At 38.3% G+C, this 25,941-nt stretch overlaps 1 protein-coding gene across 1 annotated transcript in view; it reads right to left on the bottom strand.

Moving 5' to 3' along the window:
* Positions 1 to 489: 489 nt before the first annotated feature.
* The window catches only part of FAM81B (family with sequence similarity 81 member B), a 72,887-nt gene continuing 47,435 nt past the window's right edge, over positions 490 to 25,941 (bottom strand). Inside the window, exons 6-9 of the mRNA XM_037800882.1 lie at positions 20,475 to 20,581; positions 4,067 to 4,202; positions 2,413 to 2,608; positions 490 to 796 (exon numbers count right to left, since the gene is read on the bottom strand). Of these exons, the coding sequence (XP_037656810.1) occupies positions 663 to 796; positions 2,413 to 2,608; positions 4,067 to 4,202; positions 20,475 to 20,581 (573 nt within the window). The 3' untranslated portion in view covers positions 490 to 662. The remainder of the gene's footprint in view (positions 797 to 2,412; positions 2,609 to 4,066; positions 4,203 to 20,474; positions 20,582 to 25,941) is intronic.

Raw genomic sequence — 25,941 nt, 5'->3', positions numbered from 1 at the left:
TGATACATATTAAGTACAATGATTCTATATTTTAAATATGCACAAACTAAATTTGCTATAAACATTGGTATTGTTAGAAAACCTTGGGGTTAGAGATTGCAAATTGGCAGCCCACTGGCTTTATCTGCCCAACAGACATTTCTCTCATAATTTTAAAAATATTTTGAACTAGTTCCTAATGCTTCAAAAATAGAGAGATTCCATATAAAATCCAGATTTCTGGTTTCTTTTGAGAAATTAAAATTGTAGCATGAATGAACTATACACATGTTAATAATGAATTAGCAATGAATAGTGGCTATTCTTTTTAGCAGGGGTAAGTGGTCTGCAATTTGCCGCAGTTCCCCCCATTCTTTAATGTCTTACCTCTGGCATACTTCACCCCTTTATGTACATAATGTACATTGCTCTGATCTAGAAAAATAAAAATATGAAATGGCATGTGAAGATATCGCTTAATTTTTCCATTAGTAAATTAATGAAAACAGCATAAGTCTTCTTTGCTTTATTGGGTTTTCTGTTACATTGATCTCCTTAAAAGGTAGTAAGAAATACAGAGACATTAGAGGCAGTAAATATCCTAGAGACATTACTTTCTTCTTCCCAGTGTTTCACATAAACCCACTCCATTGGCTGGTGAAAGAGCAGATGACTGGAAAGTTTTATACTTCCTGGAGTTCCATTATCTTGCGTTGTAACTTCTTTAGGTCTTTCTGGACCTTATATTTCTCTAATTGCATCTTTGCTTTCTGTATTTCTTGGAGGGAGCTGAGAGAGTCATGAATCGATTGAAATCCTGGTATGAAAATAGGGATGGTTATATTAAACAAGGCATTGGAACATTTGTTTTTTTCACAAGAGTTGCTAATCAGCAGTTCTGCTGTAATTGATTATCGTTTAATTCAAAGCACATTAAATTCCATATAGACAAATCTAAAAATGTACAATAATCCGTTTTTCTTGTGGGTCATAAAGATGCATTAGCAACAGTGTTTCAACTTGTAGCAGGCTTCATTGTGAAAATTTAATTGTTCTCCCTCTCCTTGCCCCCATATTTATTGCAAAGTGAAATAATTCTATATTTCAAGGGCTAAATGTAAAACATTTTCTTCTGAAATTTTTGATTGACAACAGATTTGGGTGATCTCATTTTTTGCTCATTACCAAATTGAAGGTAAACATCACAGAGGAAATTTAAGAATTTCTCCGAAAATAACCTGTTCTAGGGACCTGTAGAACGCCACCTGCTGCCTGCCTCCCTTGTTACGCCGGACCTACCAGACCTCCAGCTTCCGAGAGTACAGCCCATTTCTGATTCACCAGGGCCTTCCACACAGATGTTTCTTATGCATTTTTATTAAGGCATAAAGGAGCAAACCTTAATTTGGAGTCCCCCTTTGCTAGGACTCCCATTTAGTAAAATGCAGAAATATATAGGTTGTAAATTCCTCTTAAACTCATCCTGGGGTTGTACCGAAGGAATGAGTAAAATTAAACCTCTGATGGTTATACAGAAAGCAGGGCTATAAAAGAGAGTCCAACTAAGATCGGGACAGATTCTTTGCCACATAAGTCGTTATTCTGATTTGGCGGTAGGGAAAATGGGCGGGTCAGATTTCCAGGCAATGAATTGTACATACATGCCAGGAACATTTGGCAGAATGAGACCTCCTCTCTCTTCCCAAGGCACTTTCAAGCCATCTGTATATGGAGCCAAAACTTGGTAGAATTTACACCTGATTTTTTCTGAGATCTGGAGGACAGAAAATGGGTTGGGGCTTTTTCTCATAAAGGAACCCTTTGTATTTTAGTAATTCCCTTAGAATTGTTACTTGAGGCAGATGGCTGCTCCCCGGCACCTATCCTATGTTCTTCCAGTTTACAAATTAGATGAGCCTTTCAAATTAATTCTCTTTGATGTTATCTCAGCTTGACACTGCTGCCATTAGCCTCTTTAGAAGAAAAGCAATCATTATACTGGACTTTGCTAATTCATCTCTCTCACTTTTAAAGGTCAGGTCTCCCATCTGACATCTGTCCAGGCTCATTACCTGCAGTTCAATGAGAGGGTCATTTGATTGGAAGCTCCTATTTTCCCTAAAGCAGTTGTTGGAGATATCCAAGTATCTTTCCATATCTAAAAATTCTGTAATTCTATGATCTTAGGGAGTAAAATATTCAAAGCAATGATCTTGTGAGACTGCCTAGTGTGAATGAAGAACTCTAATTGATTTACTTACCTTCTGGTGGTATGCTGACATTCTATAGGGTGTTTAGGAAAGTCTGACCAAATGCAAAAGGTTGTCACTATTGACAAGACTGATCACTTGCTGTTAGTGGAAAGTACAAAACTCTGAGGGATTGGACAGGAAAGGACTGATGTTCTTTGCTTATTGAAAGGTATCTGCTCACCTGATTGATATTCATTCTGCATTTTCTCTAATTCACTCCACATCTGCTTTTCCAGTTGGTTCATCTTTCTGGACAGTTTATTTTCTACATTCTTTACTTTATTCAGTTCTGCTTCCTGTTTCTGCATGTTAATGAAATTCTCTAATTTGCTTGAAAGCTGCAACATTTTTTCTTCCACTTTAATTTCAGACTTTTCCTATAAAAGATAGTATATATGATAAATTTGCAGAAAAGAAAAACTGTGCATTTGTATAGTCAAACTAGTTCCTTTTTACCTAAAACCATGTTCACAAGTGTAAGAGTTAATCCCTTTGTTTGACCTTATTCATTTGTAGTAGAATTCTGGAATTCTACATATTATAGAAGAACAGAAAGGAAAGGGCTGTGGTCTTCCTGAAGTGCCCTGAGAATTTGGAATTTTAGTTATGTGTTTAAGAAATGTAGCAAAGGAAGAGGTTTTAGATATCACTTTAACTGAGCTCCTTGGACCTGCTTCTGAGTTTTAGAAGTTCTTATTCCTTGAAGCTACATATCTCCACCTGGACAACTTCCACTAGACCAGTGGTTCTCCACCCCAACTGTCCATTAAAATCACCTGGGCCATAGCCCATCTCCAGAAATTGTGATTTAATTGGCCCATTATAGAGCCCAGGAACTGATACATTTGAAAAGTTCTCCAGGTGATTCTAAATATGCAGCTGAGGTGAGTGCAGCAGGAGGAGCTTAATGCTCATTAGCCTCTCCTCCTCCCTCTCCCCCCACCAGGAATTTGAGAAGGGGATGATGGATTCTGGTCTGCCTGCAGAGTGACCACATGGTCACCCAGTGCTGTCTGTATCTTGTGGACAAGTCTGCCTAACTCGGAGTTAAAGAATTAGCAGGCCCGCTTGGCACCTACTTCAATAGCCTTGTCAGTGATGATGCTGTTACATTCATGTCCTTCCTCTGACTTCTGTTTCTGTCAGTTGTCTAAAACCTCAAGTAGAGGGATGAGGTGTTATTTTACTGGGCTGCCTACAGCCACTATTACTGATGTTTCAGAAACATCTTCCTTGAATCACCAGCAGGGCTGGCATCCACTGATCACAGGGACAACCTGCCCTGTCCTCCCCATCTGAACTCAGCGGCCTGGCCGCCCATGCTGGCTGAAATGGGAGAAAGGAGCCCTGAAGCAGTCTTTCTCATATACCCTGGTGGTCTTTCCCCAAAGCACAAGGTGCTCCACAATATCTGATCTGGAAAAGGAGTTTTGAGAACCTTTGATCTGCTAACAGATTTCCAGAGAGGTTAAATGACAAGCAGAGGTTTTCAAGCTTTAATGTGCCTAGGCATATCACCCAGGAAACTTGTCTAAAACCACAGATTCCCAGGGGACACCCTCAGAGAGTCTGATTCTTGGAATGGCACCAGGAATCTGTTTTTTTAAAAAACCTCTTCAGGTTATTCTGTCACAGGCTGAGCACACTCTGAGTCAGGAAGTAGCAAATGGAACAGAAGGAAGGCCTCGGATCTCCTTGCATTTTGCCTTACTGCTAATAAAATACGTTACTGACAAGGCAGCAAAGAGTACTATAAAATGCTGAAATGTGACCTTTGAGTCCTTTTCTCCTTGTTACCATGTAGACAATGACCATGAAGTAACATAATTCCTTACCAGTTTCTCCTGTAGGACCTTCAGACTTTGATTTACATGGCTGAGGTGGTCTTTTTCGTATTTGATGAACTGATTTTCTGTCCGTTTTTGGTGGTTCTCAAATTCTTCATAGACATTGTTTGAAAGCGAATTAAATCTAAGGGGAAAAATGTTTCGTTCTGGCTTAATAAGACTTTAACATAAAAACCAACATTTAATGTGTTGAAAAAGTCTGCTGTTTTTCAGATGATGGGGCTCAGTGTACCTAGCTGAGTCCTTAGGGGGAGCTGTGGGAGATGGGGAAGGATGCAAGGGAAGTATGCGCTGGGTCCCTGTTCTGAGCTTGTGTTCAGTCCAGCGGCTGACAACACCCCTCTGCCTACGCTACATATAGACACACACACAGTGACAGGAGCACAGCCAGCTAGGGCTCACCACAGCCACATAGAAATAAATGCCTGTGTTAGGCCAGGGAGATTTCCTCTCAGGGCCTGGGGGCATCGTTCATGCATGAAAGAAATACTTTGTTAAGTTACTTGGGGTGGAGATTTTTACTCTATGTCAAGGGTTGGCAAACTTTATCTGTAAAAAGGGCTGATAGTAAATATTTTAGATTTTGCAGGCCGTACAGTCTCTGTTGCTACCACTCAACTCCGCAACCACTGAACTGTCATTGCAGCGGGAAACTAGCCCTAGACAATTTGTAAACCAATGAGCATGGCTGTGTTTGAATCAAACTTTATGGACACTGATATTTAAATTTCATATAATTTTCACAGGTCGTGAAATACTCTTCATTACTTTTTTAATAATTAAAAAATACAAAAACATTCTTAGCTGTGGATTGTACAAAAACAAGCTGTAGACAGATTTGGCCCAAGGGTGGCAGTTTGCAGACCTCTGCTCCAAAGTGCCATCGTGAGGCTGGGGGAGGACCTGCACTGTCCGATAGGGGAGAGAAAAGTCAACGGTAGGGGTGGGGGTGGGGCTCAGAGGACTTTGGCAAAGCAGAGTATCCAAAGGGAATTTAGGTTGTCTCCTAGGTTTCAGGCAAAATCTTCCGTTAAGTCTCCATTGCCAATAGTGGTTCTGTGTGAGCAGATTCTTTGGTGGGATTTAGAGGGGTGCTGAGTTACTTGGGTAGGGGGCAAAAACAGAGACAATAGGCAGAGGTATAGGAGATTACATACCACAGAAGTGTAAACAATAGAGAATGAAGGATTTTTAGAAATGGGATTGGATGTCACAGTGATTAAAAGGGTTGGAGTCATGTCCTAGCAATTTCAAAAGTCACTATGGAGTGGGTAAGGGTTTGAGCAGGAAGGTTGTACCCTTGACTAGGGAATCTGCATCTGAAATGATAGAGATACGGGTCTGAGAAGAAATGGGATGTGGGATGGGGACACACGGGTGGCTTTGTTATGTTTTCTGTATATGACTTATTCATGGTAAAATGTCAAATCCCCTTTTAGAATCAGGTAAAGCTACAAGGTTGACAGGAACAGTGCATTTTTTGCTGCTGTTGTTACAGAAGATATCCAGAGAACTTTATACTGTGTGGCTGGCTTGAAGTGATAAAATAGTTGATCTAATATTTTAGGGAAAAATTATATGCAGATAGTTTCATTTGTAATATTTGTCATTGTAAATAATTTAAAACATGCTGGACATATATTACATGTGCATGCTTACTGTGTTCTCCTGAAAATATGTTTGAATTAATAATTTTAAAAGACAAGTTCTGTGAGATCATCTCCAGTTTTATTTAGATCAGTGGTTCTCAACTGGGGGCAATTTTGCCTCCCAGGGGACATTTGGTAACGTCTGGGGACAATTTTGGTTGTCACAGCTGGAAGGTGCTGCTGGCTTCTAGTGGGTAGAGACCAGGAATCCTGCTAAACATCATACAATGCAAAGGACAGCCCAAAACAAAGAATTATCCATCCAAAATGCCAATAGTGCTTGGGTTGAGAAACCCTGATTTAGATGATGATACCAAGGAATGGGAAAAGCAACATAATATTTTAATAGTTATATTAGTTGTAATATAATAACTATATTCTGATCTTCATCCCCTTTTTATTTTATTTTTTTAATTTTTGATATGCAAAGGAAAATTTTTCACATAGGAGATTGGATAACCTTTGAATGAGTACCTCAACATTGAATAAGATGAAATTGGTTAGTCCTCCTGTTCTTAGTTTAATTATGATTCTCAATTACCTGTGCTATTGGTTAACTGCTGTTAGATCTCAGACAAATAAACCCACCAGCAGGTATTCACAAAACCTTATTTTAGCCGACCGTTTCCTCTGTCCAGAACAATCTTCCTTAGAATATCCAATGGTTCCTGACCTCATTTCATTTCAGATTTATGTTCAAGTGCCACCTTATCAATGAAAATTTTTGGCCATTGTTGAAAAAAAAAAAAAAAGAAAAATAGGACCCCTTCTTCCTGCCTAATACTCCCTAGTCCCTCACTCTACTTTAGTTTTCTACAAAATGATTATTGCCATCTGATACATTATATACTAATTTGCTTGCTATCTCCTCCACTAAAACCCAAGCCCCTAGAAGGTAAGGATTTTTCTTTGTTCATGGCTGTGAACAATGCATGGAATATACTATGTGCTCAATAAATAGTTGTTGACTGAATGAATGAGTCATTCTCATAAAATGCCTTTTATTAGGATTGCTGGCAATTAACAAATCATAGATTTGTCAATCTATTCAGAGACCTTCTAATCTGCTTTAATTTTCATCTTCCTTTCACCGTCTCTGGTGGAAATGTTAATTAACAGTGATTGCTAAGGGGGCAATAAATTCCCAAGTAATCAAGAGATAGCTTTACAATTGATTGAGGATCTAGTCTTCACTGCTCACCTTTACCATGTGGGCATTTACTTTCTTATCACTGATACAATATTAACATCCCTCTGAAAACCAAGGAACCATTAAATTTTCTCAAGTAATATCTCTGGAAGGACATATCAGAAATTGAAATTCTGAAATTAAAATAAAGCCATAAAGAATGAATTACTATCTATTACAAGGTTTTGCCCCCATTGGTGATTCACCTTCCTGATAACAATCAGAAGGCAGACTCTGCCTGTTGGTTTATTAAAGTAAAAAGCATTTTTTTTTTCACAAAAACATCTTCCTTAAAAGAGAAAAAGGATAAAGAAAAATAAAAACTTATATAAATCTTTTTCTTTCTTTAGACTCTTTCCTAGCATAATAGAAATGATTTACCATGTAAGAAGAATTATTTTTCTGTTAATTATAGAACTTAGTTAAAATCTGAACAAGATGAGTTTCTCTTGAATGACATTCATATTTTAGTTCCCAAATCCTCTTTTCCAACGGCATTGGGAGTGTTTCTAACAGACGTAGATTAGATAGATAGATTTTCTTTCCTTTTTCTCAAAACTTTACAATTTTGACCAGAGCCCTAACTAGGACTATTATTTTTTGTCTGTGTTTGTATGCTGGTGGAGTCAGGTTAAAATGCACACCAAGGGCAATTATAAGGGAGATAGTCACCAAAGAGTTAAGGAAAATGTAAGGGGTATCTATAGACACAGCAGAGCCCAGGGGAGAGAGAACGAATAGCGAGCACAGAGTGTAGGCTTGGAACAAATATTCTAGTGACTACCAGGGTTATGGCTTATGTACATAATTGAGGAAGGACATAGTGCCAGAATGGACCAGTTTTACACATGATGGGCCCCTTATGGCCCAAACCTAGTGTTTTAGGGGCAATCTGTTGAATGAACTTATTTAGAAGAAATGAACATTCTGAATTCCTGGAAACTATTACCATTAACACAGTCTCTTGAATTTAGATAGTGGCTATGGCAAAATGTGATTGCAAAAAGAATCAGTGGCCTTTGATGGACTGATAAAGACAGAAGATAGTTTTTTGTACTCCTATATGAAAAAGTCCTTACAAAAGACCATGAGCTATTTATTTCTTTGGAGATTGTCTTAGATTTTACGTTTCATGCCAGAAGCAAGAAATTAATTCCAAGAAATATTTTTTTCTACTAAATTTATACTTTTAGGTAGAACTCTCTTAAACTAATTTCCTCTTAACATTTTGTGATTTCTAATTAGTAACACGAATTAAAAAGCAATTCCAAATCCTGTCTGTTAGGAAGAATCTTGTTTCTTGATCAATCCAAATATACTTGAGCTTAAATCTCAACACTTTCATAGCCTATTTCCTGGTCTTTTTGTTCCCTAAATTTCTGTAGTACAATTAGTTTACTATTCATCACATAGGGAGTTGCAAGATGGAGGCAGCATGGATTGGTTAAAAACCACCAGAGCTTTGGATCAGCCATTTTCTGGCTGTGTGACTCTGGGCAACTTACTTAATCTTCCTGAATCTACGTTTCCTCATCTCTATAATGAAGATAAGACTCAGAGCTGGGTAAGAGACAGCATCTGCAGCACCGGGTGATTGGTAGGCATTTATAAATGGTAATTACTATGCTTATAATTGTTTCTACCTACTGGTGTGTCTCATTTAAATTGTCTTAACTTTTACTTTACCTGTGCTTAGCTTCTCACTTATGTGGTATCTCCCCAACTATATGTGGCTGGGATTATGTTTTTAGCTATTCCAAAACACAACCTATATATTGCAGGTGCTCAAAAAATTAATTTAGTTCATTCATTTGACTTCAATTTATTTGTGTTTGAATGTGCTGGGTGCTGAGGATGCAAAGATGAGTAAAACTAACTCATGGGTAGGGTTGGTAACTGTCCTCTGCGGTAACATTTTCAAAGTTGTGTGGTAAGACTTGTGTCTACACTTTGCTTCGGTGACCAAGTACTTTTAGCTTTTCTTATAAATCACTGTTGACTAAACAGCATCGGCAACAAGAGCTATCTGGGGATTGGCAGGTCTGCCCCTGCCAAACTCCTGTTAAAAGACAGCTATATTTCATGATGGCCAAGACTCTTGCTATATAAGCATTAAGCTGTTGGCTTAGAACATTACTTAGCAGAACATCTGACTGAGACCCTTCCGGAAGGAGGAGGCTCAGTAGGGGAGTGAGATGACAGTGCCCATGCATCTCCTTTGTCAGTTCTAGTGACCAGTGCCGAAATCTCAGGAATTCACTAGAAAACTCCCAGATGATACTGTGGCTCTTAAGTTCAGTATGAAATATAAGTTTAGGTGAATACAAAACTTGAATTTGTTAGTTTCTAAATGGAAAAATTGCTCAATATAACTTACTTTTTAATGTTATTAAAATACTTTTATTTAAAAGTTAATGCCTGTGTTCTAAGACAGTTTTCTTTTATACTTTATAAAAGTCAAATTCTATACCCCATCCACCTTTTAAAAAAATTATACATATCTCAATATCCTAATATTAGGAGTGATTTATAGATTTTGTTTTTTAAGTTGTGGAACTATTTTTTCTTATTGTTTGTTCAAAGGCAACCCTGCTACAAGCTAAAATCCAATATACCAGATAAAACTGCACTGATTGAAAGATAAAGAGCCTTACTGCCCTTCTCTGAGCAAAATCTATTTGCAATACATCTTTCATTGAAAGGTTGCTATCCCTAATGTGAAGGAATCCTTAAAAAAGGATAAGAAAATCATAAAACTCCCAATACAAAATTTGACAAATGATAAGACCAGGCAATTCATAGGAAAGGAAATTCAAATGGTGAAATTAAAACAAGAGATACTATTTTTCATCCTTTGGCAAATATTAAAAAGAGAGAACATCAAGTTCTTTGGATGTGCTGGCAAGGACATATAGAAAAACCTTCTTACACATTGCTGGTAGGAATTTCAATTGCTGCATTTTTAGAACATAATTTATAAAAATTAATAAATACATATACTCTTTGAGCCAGGAATCTTGCCATAAAATTAAGGATATATCCAAGAATTATTATTACAAGATTGTTTGTGGTGGCCATAAACAAGAAAATAATTGATTCAGCAATAAGATAAGTAGTTGAATTAATTATGGCATATCTGTAAGTTAGAATAATTATGCAGCTATTTAAACTGTTAGAATAATATACACTGATCTGGAGAGGCATCTAGGATATACTAGAAAAAAGGAAGTTATTGAGTAATGTGCATAGGATTTATTTTAAAAAACCATGATCTCGAGGAGGCGGGGCAAGATGGCAGACTGGTGAGCTGTAAGTTTTAGTTACTCCTCCAGGAAAGTAGGTAAAAAGCCAGGAACTGCGTGGACTGGACACCACAGAGCAATCTGTCTTTGGGCATACTTCATACAACACTCATGAAAATGTCGAACTGCTGAGATCAGCGAAATCTGTAAGTTTTTGCGGCCAGGGGACCCGCGCCCCTCCCTGCCAGGCTCAGTCCCGTGGGAGGAGGGGCTGCCAGCTCCGGGAAGGAGAAGGGAGAACTGCAGTGGTAGCCCTTCTCGGAAACTCATTCTACTGATCCAGACTCCAACCATAGATAGACTGAGACCAGACACCAGAGAATCTGAGAGCTGCCAGCCCAGCAGAGAGGAGACAGGCATAGGAAAAAAAAAAAAAGTAACACGAAAAACTCCAAAATAAAAGGAGAGGATTTTTGGAGTTCTGGTGAACATAGAAAGGGGAAGGGCGGAGCTCAGGCCTTGAGGCGCATATGCAAATCCCGAAGGAAAGCTGATCTCTCTGCCCTGTGGACCTTTCCTTAATGGCCCTGGTTGCTTTGTCTATTAGCATTTCAATAACCCATTAGATCTCTGAGGAGGGCCCTTTTTTTTTTTTTTTTTTTTTTTTTAATCCTTTTTTCCTTTTCTAAAACAATTACTCTAACAAGCCCAATACAGAAAGCTTCAAAGAATTGCAATTTGGGCACGTCAAGTCAAGAGCACAACTAAGAGAGCTCTGAGACAAAAGGCAATAATCCAATGGCTGAGAAAATTCACTAAACACCACAACTTCCCAAGAAAAGGGGGGTGTCCGCTCACAGCCACCATCCTGGTGGACAGGAAACACTCCTGCCCATCGCCAGCCCCATAGCCCAGAGCTGCCCCAGACAACCCAGTGTGACGGAAGTGCTTCAAATAACAGGCACACACCACAAAACTGGGCGTGGACATTAGCCTTCCCTGCAACCTCAGCTGATTGTCCCAGAGCTGGGAAGGTGGAGCAGTGTGAATTAACAAAGCCACATTCAGCCATCATTTGAGCAGACTGGGAGCCTCCCTACACAGCCCAGCAGCCCAGAACTGCCCTGGGGGGACGGCACTCACCTGTGACATAGCACAGTCATCCCTCAACAGAGGACCCGGGGTGCACAGCCTGGAAGAGGGGCCCACTTGCAAGTCTCAGGAGCCATACGCCAATACCAAAGACTTGTGGGTCAGTGGCAGAGACAAACTGTGGCAGGACTGAACTGAAGGCTTAGACTATTGCAGCAGCTTTAAAACTCTAGGATCATCAGGGAGATTTGATTGTTAGGGCCACCCCCCCTCCCCGACTGCCCAGAAACACGCCCCACATACAGGGCAGGCAACACCAACTACACACGCAAGCTTGGTAAACCAATTGGACCCCACAAGACTCACTCCCCCACTCACCAAAAAGGCTAAGCAGGGGAGAACTGGCTTGTGGAGAACAGGTAGCTTGTGGACGCCACCTGCTGGTTAGTTACAGAAAGTGTACTCCACGAAGCTGTAGATCTGATAAATTAGAGATAAGGACTTCAATAGGTCTACAAACCCTAAAAGAACCCTATCAAGTTCAGCAAATGCCACGAGGCCAAAAACAACAGAAAATTATAAAGCATATGAAAAAACCAGACGATATGGATAACCCAAGCCCAAGCACCCAAATCAAAAGACCAGAAGAGACACAGCACCTAGAGCAGCTACTCAAAGAACTAAAGATGAACAATGAGACCATAGTACGGGATATGAAGGAAATCAAGAAGACTCTAGAAGAGCATAAAGAAGACATTGCAAGACTAAATAAAAAAATGGATGATCTTATGGAAATTAAAGAAACTGTTGACCAAATTAAAAAGATTCTGGACACTCATAGTACAAGACTAGAGGAAGTTGAACAACGAATCAGTGACCTGGAAGATGACAGAATGGAAAATGAAAGCATAAAAGAAAGAATGGGGAAAAAATTGAAAAAATCGAAATGGACCTCAGGGATATGATAGATAATATGAAACGTCCAAATATAAGACTCATTGGTGTCCCAGAAGGGGAAGAAAAGGGTAAAGGTCTAGGAAGAGTATTCAAAGAAATTGTTGGGGAAAACTTCCCAAATCTTCTAAACAACATAAATACACAAATCATAAATGCTCAGCGAACTCCAAATAGAATAAATCCAAATAAACCCACTCCGAGACATATACTGATCACACTGTCAAACACAGAAGAGAAGGAGCAAGTTCTGAAAGCAGCAAGAGAAAAGCAATTCACCACATACAAAGGAAACAGCATAAGACTAAGTAGTGACTACTCAGCAGCCACCATGGAGGCAAGAAGGCAGTGGCACGATATATTTAAAATTCTGAGTGAGAAAAATTTCCAGCCAAGAATACTTTATCCAGCAAAGCTCTCCTTCAAATTTGAGGGAGAGCTTAAATTTTTCACAGACAAACAAATGCTGAGAGAATTTGCTAACAAGAGACCTGCCCTACTGGAGATACTAAAGGGAGCCCTACAGACAGAGAAACAAAGACAGGACAGAGAGACTTGGAGAAAGGTTCAGTACTAAAGAGATTCGGTATGGGTACAATAAAGGATATTAATAGAGAGAGGGAAAAATATGGCAAACATAAACCAAGCGATAAGATGGCCGATTCAAGAAATGCCTTCACGGTTTTAACGTTGAATGTAAATGGATTAAACTCCCCAATTAAAAGATATAGATTCGCAGAATGGATCAAAAAAAATGAACCATCAATATGTTGCATACAAGAGACTCATCTTAGACACAGGGACACAAAGAAACTGAAAGTGAAAGGATGGAAAAAAATATTTCATGCAAGCTACAGCCAAAAGAAAGCAGGTGTAGCAATATTAATCTCAGATAAAATAGACTTCAAATGCAGGGATGTTTTGAGAGACAAAGAAGGCCACTACATACTAATAAAAGGGGCAATTCAGCAAGAAGAAATAACAATCGTAAATGTCTATGCACCCAATCAAGGTGCCACAAAATACATGAGAGAAACACTGGCAAAACTAAAGGAAGCAATTGATGTTTCCACAATAACTGTGGGAGACTTCAACACATCACTCTCTCCTATAGATAGATCAACCAGACAGAAGACCAATAAGGAAATTGAAAACCTAAACAATCTGATAAATGAATTAGATTTAACAGACATATACAGGACATTACATCCCAAATCACCAGGATACACATACTTTTCTAGTGCCCACGGAACTTTCTCCAGAATAGATCATATGCTGGGACATAAAACAAGCCTCAATAAATTTAAAAAATTGAAATTCTTCAAAGCACATTCTCTGACCACAATGGAATACAATTAGAAGTCAATAACCATCAGAGACTTAGAAAATTCACAAATACCTGGAGGTTAAACAACACACTCCTAAACAATCAGTGGGTTAAAGAAGAAATAGCAAGAGAAATTGCTAAATATATAGAGACGAATGAAAATGAGAACACAACATACCAAAACCTATGGGATGCAGCAAAAGCAGTGCTAAGGGGGAAATTTATAGCACTAAACGCATATATTAAAAAGGAAGAAAGAGCCAAAATCAAAGAACTAATGGATCAACTGAAGAAGCTAGAAAATGAACAGCAAACCAATCCTAAACCAAGTAGAAGAAAAGAAATAACAAGGATTAAAGCAGAAATAAATGACATAGAGAACAAAAAAACAATAGAGAGGATAAATATCACCAAAAGTTGGTTCTTTGAGAAGATCAACAAGATTGACAAGCCCCTAGCTAGACTGACAAAATCAAAAAGAGAGAAGACCCATATAAACAAAATAATGAATGAAAAAGGTGACATAACTGCAGATCCTGAAGAAATTAAAAAAATTCTAAGAGGATACTATGAACAACTGTATGGCAACAAACTGGATAATGTAGAAGAAATGGACAATTTCCTGGAAACATATGAACAACCTAGACTGACCAGAGAAGAAATAGAAGACCTCAACCAACCCATCACAAGCAAAGAGATCCAATCAGTCATCAAAAATCTTCCCACAAATAAATGCCCAGGGCCAGATGGCTTCACAGGGGAATTCTACCAAACTTTCCAGAAAGAACTGACACCAATCTTACTCAAACTCTTTCAAAACATTGAAGAAAAGGGAACACTACCTAACTCATTTTATGAAGCTAACATCAATCTAATACCAAAACCAGGCAAAGATGCTACAAAAAAGGAAAACTACCGGCCAATCTCCCTAATGAATATAGATGCAAAAATCCTCAATAAAATACTTGCAAATCGAATCCAAAGACACATTAAAAAAATCATACACATGACCAAGTGGGGTTCATTCCAGGCATGCAAGGATGGTTCAACATAAGAAAAACAATCAATGTATTACAACACATTAAAAACTCGAAAGGGAAAAATCAATTGATCATCTCAATAGATGCTGAAAAAGCATTTGACAAAATCCAACATCCGTTTTTGATAAAAACACTTCAAAAGGTAGGAATTGAAGGAAACTTCCTCAACATGATAAAGAGCATATATGAAAAACCCACAGCCAGCATAGTACTCAATGGTGAGAGACTGAAAGCCTTCCCTCTAAGATCAGGAACAAGACAAGGATGCCCGCTGTCACCACTGTTATTCAACATTGTGCTGGAAGTGCTAGCCAGGGAAATCCGGCAAGACAAAGAAATAAAAGGCATCCAAATTGGAAAAGAAGAAGTAAAACTGTCATTGTTTGCAGATGATATGATCTTATATCTAGAAAACCCTGAGAAATCAACGATACACCTACTAGAGCTAATAAACAAATTTAGCAAAGTAGTGGGATACAAGATTAATGCACATAAGTCAGTAATGTTTCTATATGCTAGAAATGAACAAACTGAAGAGACACTCAAGAAAAAGATACCATTTTCAATAGCAACTAAAAAAATCAAGTACCTAGGAATAAACTTAACCAAAGATGTAAAAGACCTATACAAAGAAAACTACATAACTCTACTAAAAGAAATAGAAGGGGACCTTAAAAGATGGAAAAACATTCCATGTTCATGGATAGGAAGGCTAAATGTCATTAAGATGTCAATTCTACCCAAACTCATCTACAGGTTCAATGCAATCCCAATCAAAATTCCAACAACCTACTTTGCAGACTTGGAAAAGCTAGTTATCAAATTTATTTGGAAAGGGAAGATGCCTCGAATTGCTAAAGACACTCTAAAAAAGAAAAACCAAGTGGGAGGACTTACACTCCCTGACTTTGCGGCTTATTATAAAGCTACAGTTGCCAAAACAGCATGGTACTGGCACAAAGATAGACATATAGATCAATGGAATCGAATTGAGAATTCAGAGATAGACCCTCAGATCTATGGCCGACTGATCTTTGATAAGGCCCCCAAAGTCACTGAACTGAGCCATAATGGTCTTTTCAACAAATGGGGCTGGGAGAGTTGGATATCCATATCCAAAAGAATGAAAGAGGACCCCTACCTCACCCCCTACACAAAAATTAACTCAAAATGGACCAAAGATCTCAATATTAAAGAAAGTACCATAAAACTCCTAGAAGATAATGTAGGGAAACATCTTCAAGACCTTGTATTAGGAGGCCACTTCCTAGACTTTACACCCAAAGCACAAGCAACAAAAGAGAAAATAGATAAATGGGAACTCCTCAAGCTTAGAAGTTTCTGCACCTCAAAGGAATTTCTCAAAAAGGTAAAGAGGCAGCCAACTCAATGGGAAAAAATTTTTGGAAACCATGTATCTGACAAAAGACTGATATCTTGCATATACAAAGAAATCCTACAACTCAATGACAATAGTACAGACAGCCCAATTATAAAATGGGCAAAAGATATGAAAAGACAGTTCTCTGAAGAGGAAATACAAATGGCCAAGAAACACATGAAAAAATGTTCAGCTTCACTAGCTATTAGAGAGATGCAAATTAAGACCACAATGAGATACCATCTAACACCGGTTAGAATGGCTGCCATTAAACAAACAGGAAACTACAAATGCTGGAGGGGATGTGGAGAAATTGGAACTCTTATTCATTGTTGGTGGGACTGTATAATGGTTCAGCCACTCTGGAAGTCAGTCTGGCAGTTCCTTAGAAAACTAGAAATAGAGTTACCATTCGATCCAGCGATTGCACTTCTCGGTATATACCCAGAAGATCGGAAAGCAGTGACACGAACAGATATCTGCACGCCAATGTTCATAGCAGCATTATTCACAATTGCCAAGAGATGGAAACAACCCAAATGTCCTTAAACAGATGAGTGGATAAAGAAAATGTGGTATATACACACAATGGAATACTACGCGGCAGTAAGAAGGAACGATCTGGTGAAACATATGACAACATGGATGAACCTTGAAGACATAATGCTGAGCGAAATAAGCCAGGCACAAAAAGAGAAATATTATATGCTACCACTAATGTGAACTTTGAAAAATGTAAAACAAATGGTTTATAATGTAGAATGTAGGGGAACTAGCAATAGAGAGCAATTAAGGCAGGGGGAACAGTAATCTAAGAAGAACAGACAAGGTATTTAACGTTCTGGGGATGCCCAGGAATGACTATGGTCTGTTAATTTCTGATGGATATAGTAGGAACAAGTTCACAGAAATGTTGCTATATTATGTAACTTTCTTGGGGTAAAGTAGGAACATGTTGGAAGTTAAGCAGTTATCTTAGGTTAGTTGTCTTTTTCTTACCCCCTTGTTATGGTCTCTTTGAAATGTTCTTTTATTGTATGTTTGTTTTCTTTTTAACTTTTTTTTTTCATACAGTTGAATTAAAAAAGAAGGGAAAGTTAAAAAAAAAAAAATAAAAAAAAATAAAGAAAAACAAGGAAAAAAAAAAACGATGTAGTGCCCCCTTGAGGAGCCTGTGGAGAATGCAGGGGTATTCGCCTACCCCACCTCCATGGTTGCTAACATGACCACAGACATAGGGGACTGGTGGTTTGGTGGGTTGAGCCCTCTACCATAAGTTTTACCCTTGGGAAGACGGTTGCTGCAAAGGAGAGGCTAGGCCTCCCTATATTTGTGCCTAAGAGTCTCCTCCTGAATGCCTCTTTGTTGCTCAGATGTGGCCCTCTCTCTCTGGCTAAGCCAACTTGAAAGGTGAAATCACTGCCCTCCCCCCTACGTGGGATCAGACACCCAGGGGAGTGAATCTGCCTGGCAACGTGGAATATGACTCCCGGGGAGGAATGTAGACCCGGCATCGTGGGACGGAGAACATCTTCTTGACCAAAAGGGGGATGTGAAAGGAAATGAAATAAGCTTCAGTGGCAGAGAGATTCCAAAAGGAGCCGAGAGATCACTCTGGTGGGCACTCTTACGCACACTTTAGACAACCCTTTTTAGGTTCTAAAGAATTGGGGTAGCTGGTGGTGGATACCTGAAACTATCAAACTACAACCCAGAACCCATGAATCTCGAAGACAGTTGTATAAAAATGTAGCTTATGAGGGGTGACAATGGGATTGGGAAAGCCATAAGGACCAAACTCCACTTTGTCTACTTTATGGATGGATGTGTAGAAAAGTAGGGGAAGGAAACAAACAGACAAAGGTACCCAGTGTTCTTTTTTACGTCAATTGCTCTTTTTCACTCTAATTATTATTCTTGTTATTTTTGTGTGTGTGCTAATGAAGGTGTCAGGGATTGATTTAGGTGATGAATGTACAACTATGTAATGGTACTGTAAACAATCGAAAGTACAATTTGTTTTGTATGACTGCGTGGTATGTGAATATATCTCAATAAAATGATGTTAAAAAAAAAACAAAAAAAACCATGATCTCTCTATATGTATAATGTATGTAGTATTTACATACATGCATACATATAGTCCTTTTTCTGTTTGATGTCTAATATGAACAAGAAGGAAAGTGTGGGAGGATACATTCGTGGTGTTAGCATTGGCTGCATTGAGAAGTTGGGTTGGTGATTTCTTTTTTCATCTTTATTTTATTTTTTACGATAAATGCATATTACTTTTTAATTAAAAAAATGGAGAAATTTTAAATGAAAAATAGTCAAATGTTAATTCAATGAGTTATTAAAGTATTTGCCTGGGTAAAAATCTGCTTTATGGGATACATGGTTACCTGTTGTAATACTTATGAAATTTTAAGACTTCATTACTTAAAGTGAGAAAGAGGTTCATGTTCACACTAAAAGAGTGTCCGGACTCAGATTTTGCTATTTAGATGACTCTTCTAAAAGACAATTTCTCTTCAAAGATGGAAAAAGTAAAGAGTATCATGAAAGAAGCATTCAGCCCTAGATCTCAAACATTTGCCATGTATTAATATAGCTTATCTCTTTAAGTCAGTCTTTCCTTCCATAAGGGAAGGGGAGACTATCTCTTATATACAACATTAGTTCTTAAACTGTATTTCCTGAAACAGTTTATTTTTCTGCCTCTCCTTTGGAGAGTTTTCTTTATCTTAATTCCAAGCTAAAGGCATTGGAACAAGCACCACATGGGTATTTTTTGAGCACCCTCATTGTGCTAGAATTTAAGAACCTAGAAAAACTTTCTTAGAGTATGAAGAAAGTAGGTATTTACTATTTACTCAAGACAAATCTATTTCTTCAAGTTTTAGTGATGACTGTTTTTCATCAATTTCTGGGACACACGTATTTCACATTTTAACATCTCTGAAATTGGGAGATGTCATAAAAATGATGGTGTGCTATAGTTTAATTTTTGGTTTCATGTCTTAGAGGCACAAAAAATAATAGTGAATCCTACAGTCAATGGTGTTTAAACTTAATGAAATATGGTAGAGATTGTAACCGAGAAGTTAGGATTTAGGGGATGATTATGATCACCGAATCATTATATAGATATTCCCTTTTTTACTTTCTGGAATATTAGAGTAGACAGAGGGAAATACCTGAAATCTCTGAACTGTAATCCAACTGCCTTGATCTCTGATAATGATTGTATAGCCTTTATCTTGTGTCCTTCTGATTGTAAAAACTTTGTGACTGACCCTCACTTGTACCCATTTTATCTGGTTTTTCAACTTTAGAGTCTTATTATCTCAATAAAGGAAGCTGGATCTAACCAAAATGGGCCTGCTTGACATGCACAGTAGCCTAAACTTTAACCTATAAGTGACCTATACTTCACTATAATAGTAAAAATCACGCCCATCATATTAAGGCTGCCATTTTCCTACATATGTTCTGTGACTAAGCATGTAATCATCTACCCATGCTCAATAATTAGAGCACCTCTAATTACACCATCTAGAGCCATTATGCTCCATTATCTAAAACCTGCCCAATCTTTTGACACTATAAAACATCTGAGTTACTGCAGTTTGAGGGGACAGATTTTTAGGCCGATATGCCATCTGATCTCCTGCTTCATGCCTGGCAATAAAGTCTTTCTTTGAAACCTGTTGTCTCAGGAATTGGTCATTTGAGTGCATTGGGCAGAGAACCTATTGCTTTTGGTCAGTATCAAGATAGAGAAAAATGTAGAAAGCAGAGTATTAGCAGACTACTGGATTTGTCCAAGACATTAAACCCAAGTGGTGTAGGACCAAGAGGAAAAAGAACAAGGTTATAAGGGAGCATTAAGAAAGTATCCATCAAGATGCTAGAATTTTCCTCTGCCTCTACTACAACCCTACAAAATGGTGGTCATTTGAACAAGGGGGTGGGGTGGTGGGGTTCAAGAATAAGGAGGCCAGTAATTTGAATGTTTGGCACCTAGTCTCCTTAACTGCTTCCTCCACAGAGTAAGGGAAAACTCAGGTTAGATGGGATAGAGACTGGAGCCTCAAAAATGGAAAATGGAAATGAGTGATCTTAGAAGAAACCTTCCAAGAAAAGCTTGTAGATCAAAATTGTTTTTAAAAAATGTTTGATAATCTTGGGGAATAAATTTATATTCAATAGTGCTTGACTTTGAGGCATTTTCATATACAATTGCTGATAAGTTAAAATTACACCATAGGAAGGGTCAGAACGAATATGTCTATTCAGTTGAGATATGCAAAGAGAATACCAAAATTAATATTCATCATTCTTTTATTATGAAAATTACATAAGTTACTTTAGTGAAGACTATTTTCTGTGTTAGTTTGTGGCTTTATTTCTTGGCCAGGTTCAAATACCTGGGATAGGTTGTTATTTAATGCTAATGCTTTCAACAGGCAAAACCCTTTGGAATGCATTTAACAGAATTAAAAATCTTCCATTCACTTACTTGAACTCCAAAAGGTTCATTTCGTGGCGATAATCCCCCTGGACAACCTTTAAATTTGAGGTTTGCTCGGAAGTGGAAGCCTCTATCTTTCCTAAGAGCTGCATTACCTAATGAAAATACAAGAGGGAGCTTTTTTTGGCACATGTACAAAACCACCAGCACTTACATTAATTACACTTTATTCCTAAAGGAGCCAGGAAGCAGACTTGAACCTAAAGCAAGTTTGCATATGAAAATGATTTTTTTCAAATGGATATGATTCTACAGTTACGGAATGATTCTTGGGAAAACAGTAATAGGGGATGTTCCATTTTGCCTTCTATAATATTATTCTTGATAATAGGCTACCTAGAGATATTACAAACACATACTATTGACATTAGTTTATTAATTTGTTAATTTGATTATTTCTTTATTTCTGTCTTCCCAGATCTAACATAAGCTCTCTTGTTCACCCATATATCCTCAGTACACATTAGGTACCCATGGTAAATGCTCAACAGATACTTACTGAATAAATGTTTAAATGCACAATTAAAGCTCTGAGGGAAATACACATAACTGATCTAAAATCTTAATTATTGCATAATTAAATGAATTAATAATTATTATTATTACTAATAATTGAGGTAGGATTCTGACATAGCACAAATGAATCCAAAGTGAAATGAATTAGGGCATAAAAAGATATGAAAAACAAATTTCCAGTTCTGAAAGCTAGGATCAAAGTACATTCCACACTGCCAGAAAATTGAGGAATTTCCTTTAGTTAAAGGAACTGGATTAAAAAATAGATGTAGCACTTCCGTATCGGGCGCTGCGGCGTCCGGCTGCGGCGCTGAGGGCTGGGCCCGGCGCAGAAGGAAATTCCCAGGATCGCCATTGTTGCACAGTTTCTGAAAGTGTTTTGAGGCAAAACTTCAGGGAGTCCATGGGAGCAATGGAAGGCCGCAAGGCAGAAGAAGATGAGTTAGATATTCTTCGACTGAACGTGGGCGGCTGTGTTTACACAGCCAGGCGTGAGTCCTTGTGCCGATTTAAGGACTCGATGCTGGCATCCATGTTCAGTGGTCGTTTTCCTCTAAAAACAGATGAGTCAGGGGCTTGTGTTATTGACCGTGATGGACATCTGTTTAAATTCCTTTTGGATTACCTTCATGGGGAAGTTCAGATTCCCACAGATGAGCAAACCCGTGTTGCCCTGCAGGAAGAGGCTGATTACTTTGGCATCCCATATCCATACAGCTTGTCCGACCACTTGGCCAATGAAATGGAGACATATTCTTTAAGGCTTTAACAGACTTCTGTGATTCATATGGTTTAGTTTGCAATAAACCAACAGTTTGGGTTCTTCACTATCTTAACACATCTGGTGCAAGCTGTGAGAGTAGAATTATTGGTGTATATGCCACAAAAACTGATGGAACAGATGCTATTGATAAACAGCTGGGAGGAAGAGTTCACAGCAAAAGCATTTTTAAAAGAGAGGTGGGGAATAATGTTCAGTACATCTGGAGCTATTACTCAGTAGCAGAATTGAAGAAAATGATGGATGCCTTTGATGCCTGGGAAGGAAAAGGTGTTAGCTACTGGCGGGTGCCTCATGAACTGATAGAATGTTGGACTCTGGAAGAGCGGCCTCTACTTGGAAGCCTGCGACACATGGCCCCAATTCGAAAAAGGCGCCTGATAACTTTAAATGAAGAGGAGGAAGAAGGTGTGAACTGTAAGATTGGTCCCAAGCCAGTAAGATTTTTGGGCCCATCCACAAGCACCCAAATTAAGGTCAAGAACTCAGCGTCGATCCGGGTGTCTCCAGCCGGTGCTGCCCAGGCCTGGTCTGGAGAGACAGCAAACCGGCCTCAAAGCCCCGGCGACCAGAGGGCAGCGCCGCGCTCTGCACTGTGGAAAGCCCCAGCAGCCCCGTCAGCGGAGTCTCAGGCTTCCGGGGGAACCGGAGAGCTGAAAATGGAGCGCCACACCCACTCCCAGCAGAGGTCCTGCTCTCTGACAAGAAGGCCACACCCCATCGAGTGATAAAACTGGAGCGGACTCTACTGTGTGCGGCCGTGCCCTCCCTGCCCTCCTCCACCCCGGTGCACCCCACAAGCTCCCCTGGGCTGCCTCCTCCTTCCAGCACTTTGGGTGTGCCGACTGAAGACGGGAAAGGCAAGAATGATTGATAAAAAGTGCAGACCTGCAACTTCCTGCTTGTCTCCCAGAGTTTCTAACCCTTTGATTCAAATAACTGACTCCATTAACTTGATGGTAGAGGTGAAAACTTAGGTTTATATTTTGGATAATTATGGGAAAAAAGGAATTGTGTGAAGTAGGAATGGAGGGGAGAGTGTAAGTGGTTTACTTTCTGTTTTCCAAACTTTTAAATGATTATTTATTTAGGGACTGTTTGTATTTCAGGTTTTTTATTTTTTTAATGGTTTGCTGGTATTAAGGCAGCAAAACAATACAGCAAAGTAATCATTAGAGAAGTTGTCTGCTTTTTGCTGAAGTAATTATAGACTATGTGCTTTTACAGTGTGCCTTATTGCAGCCCAGGGAGAGAGAGGAGTGAGGCTTGGGCTTAGATATTCCCATCAGGTGAAATGGAGGGAGGGTGATATTAGTGCTTTCCTATCCTATATCACAACCAAGAGAGATTTGAGAGGGGAAAATGTAGACAAGTTGTTCTCAGTCTCTAAAGGCAATATGAAAAGAAACGATGGGGAGGGGAAAAAAGAAAACTCAAGATCACACTTTGACTCTCATTTAATTGAACTGTTTTCTTCTGAAAATTGTCTTTTCTTACTGTTTTCCTTTAGCAGATTAATTTATATGTCACAAGAAGATTTCTTGGGATAAGAACTATATGAAGTATTTGAAATGAATCATTAAAATATCTTATTTTAATTTGAATATGAAGTTGTGAAAGCACTTTTGAAAAAGAAAAGTTAAAAGTTTAACTTTTTAACTAAAGTTAGTATTTGTTTTCCAGAAATGGCCACCAAAGAGGCAGTCGGATTATTCAGTATGATTTTTTATGCCTAAAATTTCCATGTAACTTGAATTTAATATTTTTAAACAGAATATTTTGATTAATCCTCTATTTTTTCATGACTATTCAGTTGTGTGTATTTACTCTTACATGTTATGTTTTATAATTGGAGCACATATTTCTACCTTCAGTGAACAGTATGCCTTCAGTGTGTTAAAAATAAATTCATAAAGCCGGGCACTTTTTATTCAAATGATTATCATTGTACTTGCATTGCTTTGAAAGAGTAAAATAAATATCCTGAAAACCATTACTGTTTTATAAAATAAAGTAAAACTTTTTCATAAAAAAAAAAAAAAAAAAAAAGATGTAGAATAGCAGTATATAATCATGCCTAGACTAAAAACTATCAAGGGGAATGAAAATACGTGATTGGCTTTGGCCAAACAGAATTGAACTCTGAAACAGATAATCATACAGAGGATAGAAGACACTTAACTAAAATCAGTTCCTTTAGAAAAGAAAGAGGTGGATAATGGATGGGTTGGAATAGATAAATGTTGGATGGTCAACCAATAGCACATGAATGGCTATTACAAGAGATACACCTTACACAAAGAAAGATGGAAATGTTAAAAAGACAATATTAGGTAAAGGTACTTCTCACAAAGGTTTTGAAAAGAAAGCAGGCACAGTAATATTAATGTTAGATAAAATGTAATTCAAGGCAAAATATGTTAAATGGAACAAAGATGGTCATTTTTATAGATGAAGAGTAAAATCCACATTGAAAAATAAAGAGCTTTGAAGACTTATTTACCTTATTTGAACTAAAAAGCCACTACTGCAGAGTTACAAGGATAAATTAACAGAGAGGATATGTTAGGGATTTTAAATGACTTCTCTTGAATCTTTACTGATCAAATAGATAAAATATAAATAAAATAAGGGTATAGGAAGATATGAAACATAAAGTTTATTTAATAATTTACATAACAAACAACGTAAATTGCAAATACTCATTCCTGTCCAGTAGCCACCAAGCACCTTCAACCATTGAGCATTTTCAATCACTAAGCATACATGAGCATATAAAGAAATCTCAAATTATTCCCCAAAGAAGGAAATGCACAGACCATTATCTCTGACTACTACGCACTAAAACTAGAAATTGATAATAAAAGTATAAGGAAACAAAAATCTAACCACTTGAGTAAAAAAATATTCATTAATTCCAGTGTTCTGGGGACCAAGCAAATGTACCTCTCAGATCTCCTAATGCAGGGAGCATAATTGGTCAAGGGCCCTGACTGCTGTGCTCAAAATCCATTACCATATGTAAAGGCTCCGCTTTCCTCAGGCTGCTCCCAGCCAAAGTCTGAGTGGTACTCCTTTGAAGGGTGACTATGGTCCAAGGACTGTCCATTGGCCTTGATGAAATCTTCTTAGAACTGCTTCACCCTTTATGACCTTCCTTCCTCATCTTCTTCACAGGAGCCAGATCTGTCTTGTGATCTGAAGGTTCTCCCCACCTCCTTCAGCTCCCTCCCTGTTTTCCATCAGAATTTTTCTCTCAATAAATCTCTGGTACATCTAATTGCTTTTTTGGCATCTGCTTCTCAAAGGATCTGGACCAATACAAATGTCAAAGAGTAAATCAATACTGCAATTACAATTTACTTAGAAAATAATGATAATGAGAACATTACATATCCAAAGGACACAGTCAAATCTATAATCAAAGGCAGATTTATGGCATTAAATTATACAAGAAAGAATGAAGCTATGCAAACTAACCATTCATTTTACAAAGTTAAAGAGGAAATGATAAACCTAACCAATGGAAATCAGAATGAAGGAATTGACAAATTGCAACAGGCAGAAAGATGTCTATGACCTAATCCCTGGAAGCTGGGAATTATGTACATGGCAAAAGGGACTTTGCAGATGCAATTAAAGTTACAGTTCCTAAAGTAGTGAGATTATTCTGGGTTATCCAAGTGGACCCAACCTAATCACACAAGTCCTTAAAAGCAGAGAACTGTCAGAGAGTCAGAGAGAAGTGGCAGAAGATGAAGTCAGAGAAACTTGAAGTGTGAGATGGACTCGGTCCACCACTGCTAGAGAGAGGCCACGTGGAAAATAGAAGAAACGTGGGTACCCTCTAGGAGCAAAGACCAGCCCCAGCTGACAGCCAGCAAGGCCTCATCCTAAAATCGCAAAAAAAATTTGGCCAACAACCTGAATGAGCTTGAAAGAGGATTCATTCCCAGAGTCTTCCCAAAGAAATGTAGCCCTGCTGACACCTTGATTCAGTCTTGGGAGACCCTAAACAGGGGCTCTAGACTAGCATACCCAGACTTCTGAGCTGCGGAAACTGTAAGATAATGACTTCGTGTTGTTTTAAGCCTCTAAGGTTGTGGTAACTTGTTATGGCAGCAAGAGAAAACTAATACACACATTTTTATAAAATAA

This window comes from Choloepus didactylus, chromosome 13 (genome assembly GCF_015220235.1).
Source record: "Choloepus didactylus isolate mChoDid1 chromosome 13, mChoDid1.pri, whole genome shotgun sequence".
NCBI lineage: Eukaryota > Metazoa > Chordata > Mammalia > Pilosa > Megalonychidae > Choloepus > Choloepus didactylus.
This window is presented reverse-complemented; position numbering and strand designations above follow the sequence as displayed.